This window comes from Larus michahellis, chromosome 5 (genome assembly GCF_964199755.1).
Source record: "Larus michahellis chromosome 5, bLarMic1.1, whole genome shotgun sequence".
Lineage (NCBI taxonomy): Eukaryota > Metazoa > Chordata > Aves > Charadriiformes > Laridae > Larus > Larus michahellis.
The window spans coordinates 38954139-38963683 of NC_133900.1; the positions used below are offsets into that span (position 1 = coordinate 38954139).

Sequence of the window (9545 nt, forward strand, 5' to 3'; positions counted from 1 at the left end):
GCATCACCAAAATTTTCTGGGTATGTCCAGTTTCTTTCATGTTACAATTTGTAAGAATACCTCCTGAAAATAAGTGTGCAAAAGCTCTGTAACAGTGCATTTGAGAAACGTATCACCTTTTCTTGGTGGTGGGCTACATAAAACAGGTGAATTTTTGTTACTTAAATGTTTTCCATGTAAAGGTTTTCACCCTTTTTATAGTTTACACTGATTTACTGTGAAAATCGAAACCGAGTTCTGATCTGTTTAGTAACTCAAAATAGCACCAAGTATTTTGATTCAGGTACTTGCCTGTTTTCAAGCTACGGTTTGTTTTTTATTCTGGTTTGTGCACGTAGTTCAATTCACAAAGTAAAGCAAAAAATGCACTTTTTTCCCTGACAGTGTCCTTTGAAGTGACTTTTATCTTAAACGTCATTTGCTCAAATGGTTGTGAGAAGCGAGCACAGAAAGCATAGTAGATTTCAATTGAGACTTTACATGAACATTTTTGAGAACTATTTCCAGTGTATACACAACTTTATGCCTAAGCACTACATGTTTTGTCATGTTAATAAGCACATAAATATCTACATCGTCATCTGTATATGAGAGAGGAAGGAATGAACAATGCTTACTGATAACACTAGCTGACAACTAGTTGAAAAAGAAACTATTTATGTTTACAGAAAGACATGATGACCTTTTTAAAACATGAAATGAAATTACTCTTAATTTGAAATTGGTATTCACAATTTCACTATTACTGCTCAGAAGCCAAATAGAATATTCTGGCAGGCTGAATATCTGAATATATTTTTTTATTTATGCAAACTTTTTGTTTTAGTGGTATTATTATTTTTATTTTTTTCTTTCTTTGCATTGCAGGTCCTCATTTTGCAGCTGTAAACAGCAACAATGAAATTATCATTACAGATTTTCATAACCATTCTGTCAAGGTACTGTCATTAATGGCAACTTGGAATGCTTTTTATTTTATCATGGTACTTTCTTGGGGAAAATAAAGTATTGTTGAAAACAAAGGGATCACACTCTATATGTATGAGGTCTGATTTAAGGACTGCACAGAGACCTTTGCACGCAGCACATTGCTTAATGGAGATACAATCCATTGCCTTTGGTGCCACTATAATGTTCTCTAATTCAATTGCTTAAACAGAAGTTGTACCTGAGATAAATAATGTCAGCTTAGTTGTTTTTATTAGTGCTCTCCCAAACCTGTTATTTACCCTATGTTCTTTCCTATTTTAAGTCTGGTAACTGCTCCTGAATTTCCCAGTAAAAGCTTCTCACGTTTCTAGTTCAATAAAATTATAACAAAGATACCTGACAATCTTTAATTCCATAGCTATAAACTTTAAGATTACTGGATCTGTTTACAACCCTATACTCTTAAGAACTGTGTAACAAAGACCATCAGTTTTCATCCAGTACCTCCTGCACTGGACAGAACTGGCCACTAGTCCTTACACCCATGGGAAGTCCTAACTCATGACGTGTTAAACAGTCATGGTAAGATAGGGTGGTATATTTGTCCCAATTATAAACCAAAACAAGGATACATGTTGAGATGTCATGTGGTGGAAAATGTATATAAAGGAGCTACAGACCATTTCAGAAATTACTTACCTGTGCGTGTTTGTTTTCAGGCCGTGACATTCCCTTTCAGTCACTTCCTGCACTCTTTTCCCCTCCCTCAACATGCAGCAGCAGCAGGAGGAGGAGGACACGGGCAGCAGAACGCTGTCCTACCCAGGTTCTCAGGCCACATGCGCCAGTCCCACGCACCGGTGAAATCCCTGGGATTTCACCTAATGGCTGCCTGGTCTGATTGAACACAAAGATGAACCCTCAGTCCAGTTCTTCAGTGTTCATACCTGAAACGATAAATCCTGTATGTTCACCTGAAATAGGAAATCACTGTCGGAGCATAGACACCTTCATGTCCTGAGCAGTGCTGAATCATCTAGCTTTTGAATAGTGATCTTGCTCTTGTACCCTTTTGGAATTAGAGAGGAAGTTGCAACTCATGTGGTTTGGATTACAACAAAGAAACCAAGACTGCTGCAGGAGCCCTAAAGCAGCTTGTTTACGTGGTTTAGCAGCAGGAGGCCTATGACTCCATAAATTACCCTTCCACCAGCAGGGCTTGCCGTGGTAACAGGAATGCCTGGAGAGAGTTAAAAACAAGGGCAAACTAAAATGGAAAAAAAGCAAATGAAGAGATGTAAGAAGTGTGGCATCTTAGTGAATTTATAATTATTGCATTCCTAATGAGAACAGAGCGTTCCCGTCTGTCTCTGGTGTGACTCAATGGGATAAAAATGTTACTTGTTACAGTTCGGTACTAACTGGAAAAGCTTCTTATTTTTCTAGTGTTCTCTAAATTGGTACAGATAATTGTTGACACTTTTGAGAGTAATTTATAATTTGGGTGATGCTGGGGAAAGAGGAGAGAGTAAATTTTGTTTTAAATAATAAACACATTTAAAAATAAATAAATAAATAAATAGATTTCACTTTTATGGGTGCCAACGCCTGTTCCTGCCACCAGTGTCTTGAATTAAACATCCTCACTCAGCAGCATTATCCTCCCTCTCCCATTACCCTTCAAGCGTGTTCCTTCTTTCAGGCATCTTCTATGGAAAATCCTACTCAGTGTAGGCTTTTCTCTCATTTGGTCACTCACCATGTCCGTTTCAACCCAGGGAGGGAGCAATACATCTTTGCCTATGGTTGGTTTTTTTTTATTAGTTGACTTTTTTTCTACTTACTTTCATCATCTGAGGCACCAACCTGGTACTTCATTACTTTCCTTCCCCCAGTGCTTTTTCTCTGTCCACTGTGGGTGTTTAAGAATAGTATGATTTCCTCACATCTTCCACCCTCTTAGCGCTTCAGTGTGCACTTGACACTTGTCAGGTCTTTGCATTTTCTTGTGCAAGCCACAGCGGGTCTCTAAGAATGCTGTTGGACCTTGGGGCATGGCTGGGCCTGAGTCCGAGATGGACCAAAATAAATAGAGATGGCTGTGGCACTATGTAAATGACACATCCTGTACCTCACTTGGTCCCATGGGAGCATCCAGGTCACTGACAGAATAGTCATTGATCGTTTCCATCTTTCTGCTGTCTAAACCTGTTACCATCCCAGAGAATTCAGTTGCTGAACTGTCTATATAGAGATCTGCCTGCCATGATTCCATAGATTATGCTAGTCAGAGAAGAGTGCATCTGCTCAGTTGTGTTTCTGTAGCACTGACTCCCAGTGCTGTACCTGCACTCAGCACTTCTTCATTCAAGATGCACAAGCTGCAGGAGGGTTCCTGGGGCCCTCCACCTGTATGTCTGAGATGAATAAGTTCTTAAGTGAGAAGGGAAATACTGTATGGAGTAACGGAGCTAGAGGGAGAGATGGGCACCTTTTCTGCCATCTTCAGTGTGTGTGTGGTGTTCCTAGGAACTCTGCAGTTGCCAGTGTTGTTAACAGGCGAACTGGTAGTAGTAGATTGCTAATATCTGATATGATGCCATATTCAGGTTTTTGTTTTAACCCATACAGGTATTTAACCAGGAGGGAGAATTCATACTGAAGTTTGGATCAAATGGAGAAGGAAATGGACAATTTAATGCACCAACTGGAGTAGCTGTAGATTCTAATGGAAATATTATCGTAGCAGATTGGGGAAACAGCCGAATACAGGTAGAAATTTCTGTATTTCAAAGGTGCTTGACTAGGAAAGCTAATGGATTGATAACTCTGGCCACTGAAATCTTCAGACTTTCCAAGAAACAGGAGAGCATTAGAAGTGATGTGGTTTCTAACACAGTTTTTTATATGCTTCATTGCTGATCTGTCCACTTTTAGAACTGGTGGTGTCAGATCATTGGACTTTCCAATTCCGATGGTTACTGCGACCAAGGCTTTTGTCTCCAAATAGTTCCCCAAAAGCTATTTGATGACTTAGGACACTTGCAAGCATTACTGAGATGATAGTAATTTATAATCACCATAACAAAAGATTGGAAATACAGTGGAAAATATGAAAAAGCAAATGATCTGTATAGACCCCGAAGGCAAACGCAGCAGATTTTTATCATCTCTTTTAAATGTTGAGAAAATATTCTGCTTCTAAGTTATGAGAGTTGCACTCTTTTTATCTTAACAAGTGCTAATCATAAAGTCTTCTTATTTGCCAAAGAACATCTAATAACTAAATGTATCATTTGCACTGAATATAAAAATGAGGGAACTGCTTATGAGTTGTTCTCAGGAACCACTGTCAACAGTGTAAACAAATTCCTGGTTTTCTCTGTGTGGGAACATAAGAGTCATGTTAGCCACAGCAGTAATATTTGTTAGGAAAACAAGGTGTTGGTTGAGTTCCTTATGTAGTTGGCTATTTTTAGACCAAGGAACAGATGAGGTGCTCTTTTTATTATTATTTCATTGCGTGTTTAATTCTTGCCAAAGATCCTGGCAGCTTTAGTTAGTTCTTTTTAGTAAGAAAATACATTTGTATATAAACTCGTATATTGTGAGAACAACAGATCAGATTGTGCCCTTGTTTATTCTAGTGTATGTCAACCATTTCAGAAATTAGAAGTATAATGGTATAATTGAGAGCAGACTTGTGTCCCCTGTTTTTCTCTTTTAATCATAACATTTATTCTGTGCTTTTTCTCCCTCAAAGGTTTTTGATGGAAGTGGATCGTTTTTATCCTACATTAACACCTCTGCTGACCCACTCTATGGTCCCCAAGGCCTGGCCCTTACTTCAGATGGCCATGTTGTAGTTGCAGACTCTGGAAATCACTGCTTTAAGGTCTATCGATACTTACAGTAGCAATGAGCTCTGGAGCTGGATAATCATCCACCCTTAAGAAAAGACTGGTCCTAGAGATCCAATGCAGGATATCTCCTACTTTGAGTTCATTTTTAATAATGAAGAAGTCTCTTGTGGACTTCCGTTAATTTCCAAACTTACCTTGTTTACATAGGACTTGCACCTCTTAGGTTTCTCACTGAACTTTTTGTTGTAAGGGTTAATACACAAAATCCTCTTTAACTGAATTCATAAAGACATTGTGATATTAAATGCAAACTGCAACTTACAGAACTGGAATTAATTAATTAGGCAAAAATAAGAAAAATTTGGGAAAAGGCCCCAAAGCTTTTTGAAGACTGCGAAGGGTAGCTCCTGCTCAGAGCTTCCAAATTTGAAGAAGTATCTTTCTTTGTTATGCATTATTTAACCCAGAGGCAATCCTGGGAATCTTCTAGATCTCATTATCATGGTAGGTATTACACTTTTAACATTCTTCAGTCTTACTATCTATAACAAGTAGGTCCTTTTAGTATAAGGTTAAGTCTCACAAAATCCGTCTAGCTCTAACCGTCAGATCTAACACAGCTCAACGTTTAGCACTATGAGAACCAATGCAAATTCCCTACTCATGTGGGATTAATGAAGGATTGTTTCATGTGCTTGCTCTTCACTCTTCCTCTTGCTCAATGTGCTGGAAGGACTTTGCAGAGACCTGACATTTCTAAAGCTCTGGAAAAACTTAATTGTAGCGACACATTAGTGAGAGCTGAATTTCTGTATAACGACAGACCTTTTGACACCAAACTAGTTCATTAGAATCAGGGTTATTACAACGTCAACTCAATTAACCTCACGTGTGCCACACTTTCTTGTACGTTCATTGCCATGTTTCCTTAAGGCAACTCATTGTATTAACCAATAAAATAAAATGCAGCATCACACAGGACAGAAAGCCAGAGAGGTACCCCTGTGGAGGACCTACATTATACAACCAAAGGAACTGTGGTAAACAGAGGTTGTATAGGAAAGCCAAGGGTTACCAAAGCTATTTGTTTTTACCTGAGAAAAACACATAACAAATAAGAATGAATTTGAACCAATTCCTGAAGTCCTTCATCAAAGGGAATTTTGTTAGAGGACAAAATAAGGACTGTGAGATTTGTTCCGATTTGTTTGTATGTATGTATGTATGTATGACTGATTGACACAAAAATAAATAAGTAAATGTAGGTTATTTCAGCAAACTGGAACGTATGTATGCCATTTGACAATGGCAGTACTCTGAAAAATGTCCCTCCTTCTTCCTGCCGGATCTCTCTACTGTGTTTTTTGTTGAGTATTAATTTAATTGGAAGTGCTTACAATCATATGACTTGGTTCTGTTTTTATGGGTTTTTTAAGTGTGAACTTGTCCTTTTTAAAGTAGCACTGGCTTTATTCTTATTTCTAAATCCAATGGGCAAAGGATGATTTGCTACTGTAGCCTAATAAAGATAGAATGGTGCTCACTCTTAAACCTCCTTCGAGGAGCTAGTGAGCGTGCTGCCAATGCCTACAATAGCCTGGGAAGTACTGTCTTTCTTTTCTCATTTTTAGGGCCTTGAAACAAAAGGGCATTGGTTAGGAACAAGGGAGTATTTTAAGTGTGTTTGCAAAATGGAAAGGAATCTTTGTCAAATTACTTGTTATAAGTATTTGTCTTATTTCTAAAAGGTTAAAGTTGTTTCAATGAATTTGAGAAAAACTAATGGTTTTTTTTTGTAAAGATGCATTTGACTTGTAAAAATGCAGACCCCAAGGTTCTTAAATGTGGAGTTTGTCTGGTTTTTAACTACTGTTTCTTAAAGATATCTCCTCTTCTTTCCATTGTTTATTTTTTGCACATAGAACCAATTTACAAATTCTCATGCAAATATAAGTTTCCTTATTTCATTAGAATAAATATAAGGCTTAAGGTTTGGACTATATAATGCAGCTAAGAAACTGGTGGCGGTAACATTTCTGAAACGTTAAAACTCAAGTTTGTTATTACCAAGAGAATAAAATATCCTCTGCTTGAACTGAGTTTGTCCTAAAATTCTGAAGATGGTATCTTGGTCATTACACAATAAACTGTCCTATCAAAATTTAACAAAGTTGTAGATCAGATTTTCTGATAATCAAGTAATTTCTTTCTAAGTGTCCTTATAAGCAACCTTCTGGCAAACAAAGAATTTCTGACATTGGAGTGCCCTAAAATGACAAATTTATCAATGAAGAAAAGGTATGTAGCATTTTAACAGTATTTATTAAGAAAGGGAAGAGGTTGCACAGGTTCTTTGATATAATAACTGAAAAAGAAAATGAGAAGCGTGCTGTCGCTGTCAGTTACAGATAATATTAATCAAATCTAGTTCCAAATTTGCATTTTTATAATAACATTTTACTAAACTTGCATGGTTTCCACTCAGGAAACACTGCCAAATCCTCTGTTGCCAGGAGCTGAGAAGCATGGAAATCAAACCCTAACCTATATATCAGAACGTATACTTAAGACTGCACTGTTCCATGTATACACTGTTCTCCAAAAGATTTTCAGTCCCTTTGACTCAGTATTGTTTACCAGGATTTTATAAAAGCTATGTCAACCCAGTGCATCCTGATGAAATACAGCATTTTTGCACACAAGCCCCTTACCTCCCAGCTAACAGCTATTAGGGGTGATGTGGATTTTTTCTTAAGATCGAATAGTCTTTTGGGTTTTCAGACATTATCACCAGAGCAGCACTTATTGCACCTGAAAAATGTCCCTGATTTAGAATGCATTCTGATAGCAAATGCTGCCAACTACAACTTCAAATTCAGTGGCGTAGGGCATTCCCTTCCGAGGTCTGACCTTATCTGCCTGGCACCGGGAAACTGAGAAACGTATTGCTTTTATGGTGTGCTTCTGAAGCCAACTTAGCTAAAATGCTTGGCTTACAAACCTTACGAAGAGCAACCAAAGCAGAAATTCTGTTTCTCATCTAATTAAGTGAACATCAAAATTGCACTATCTGATTTGCTGAGTTGTTAGCATTTATTAAAGGCTTTATAGGCATTCCGCTGCCAGATTTCAGGTATAACCAAATGTTCCCTTGACTTCCCTGGAATGCTAATTGACTAGCAGCACAGCATGAATGGTGAAAGTATGTGCTTCATTTAACTAATCTTCAACTCAAAAGTAATCTCAAAAGGTTATCAGATCTTGTGTAATTTGGAGTATTTTAGGACAAACTAGCCAACTGCATGTTCATTGCTTTGTGAATAGAGTAAAAGGATCTGTTCAGATACATCCAATATAAACAGTAGGGGATTTTTACATAGGCTAAACCAGCAGCAATGTAGCTGAAAAAGGGAAATGGTTTAGGCAAGCATTTGCCTGAAGTAGATGGAGAGTTATTTATTAGTAAATGCTTTTCTGTTCTGTAAAAACTAGAGGGCTTTCGATTTTATGACAATATTTTTTATAACGAAGGATCTAGTGTTGCCATAATGAGAACTACAAGTGCCCAATATGTTATGTTTGCTATAAGGAAATGACTTTCGGTTGTGGGTGACAGCTAGTTATGAAATTGTGATGTATATTGAAAATTTTCTTCAAGCATGATGAACATCGATTGTTTTGGCCTGTTTGTGGAGAGTGCGCAAAAGGTATTTGTGCTTCGGAGTAGGAAGATTCCTAATGGGTTGTGTTATTTCCAATGAATGTACAGCACTTCAGTTGATGTTTGTGAGCAACACGGCCTTAACCCTGACACTTTTGCTTTGGCTTTATGACTTGGGAATGTTCCCTAAGCTGCATAGTGTATGGCAGTACCCCCTGTTAGAAATCTCTACCGGTTGATACGCTGCAGCTTTCCAGTTCTAGGAGTGAGTCTGTCTGTCTTGGTTTTTTAAAAAAGTTTTTGTACATTCCATCTTTGTAAGTCAGTTGTGTATATTTTGTGTACATGTAAGCCCTGCACTCTCCTGACACTCATAATGAAATATTCTTCTACCTTGGGGTTTTTTTTTGTTGTTGGTTTTGTTGGGTTTTGTTGGTTGTTTTTTTTTTTAAAATCCCTGTGAGGCTAAATACAAACTTTGTCTCCTTAAGGTCAAGGATGAAAGATGTGCATCAAAGTGTTTGTGTGTGCGTGTGTGTAGTTTTAGCTTCCTGTGTGCCACGGTATTCTTGATGCTTTAGCCAACGATTAAAAAAAAAAATTACTCTGTCTTGGAAATGTAGGAAAACCAGAGTCAAATGTGTACCTTTACCACGCACAAAAATTTCAAATAATAAAAATAAAGCTTGTTTCCTCTCTTATTTTCATGGTGGAGTATTTATTTTTCATATGTTTCATAATCACTGTCCCTAAAAGTAGCCCCATAATGCAGGAAGATGGGTAATTTTTTCCAAAATGAAACGCTTACACCAGAGGTCCCAAGCCAAGAAAACGGTGATTGTTTTACGGGCGTTAAGCTTTTACGTAGACACAGAGGAAAGAGGGACTTGGGTTCTGCTTGGGAAGAAGGTGGGGAACAGGAGCTTCCTTGTCTTCTCCCTTCCTCCTTCAGTCATCAAAATTAATCTTTTCATTGATGGCAGTAAGATAATGAGTCGGAAGCTTTTCCATTTGCGTCATGGAAGTACACAGTACCTTTCAGCTATGCTGTGCTATAATCTTTCAAGGGTCTGCTGCAGAAAACTAAATAT

General features: G+C 37.8%; 1 protein-coding gene across 18 annotated transcripts in view; it reads left to right on the forward strand.

Moving 5' to 3' along the window:
- TRIM2 (tripartite motif containing 2) overlaps nucleotides 1-9155 on the forward strand; it is a 93350-nt gene extending 84195 nt beyond the window's left edge. For 17 of the 18 annotated variants that reach the window (XM_074589700.1, XM_074589688.1, XM_074589692.1 and 14 more), the window contains 3 exons: nucleotides 868-938; nucleotides 3562-3702; nucleotides 4694-7161. In XM_074589700.1, coding sequence (XP_074445801.1) covers nucleotides 868-938; nucleotides 3562-3702; nucleotides 4694-4846 — 365 coding nt within the window. In that variant the 3' untranslated portion in view covers nucleotides 4847-7161. Of the gene's footprint in view, nucleotides 1-867; nucleotides 939-3561; nucleotides 3703-4693 lie in introns of all 18 variants that reach the window. The other variant, XM_074589696.1, reaches the window with a different exon arrangement.
- The last annotated feature ends 390 nt before the right edge of the window (nucleotides 9156-9545 follow it).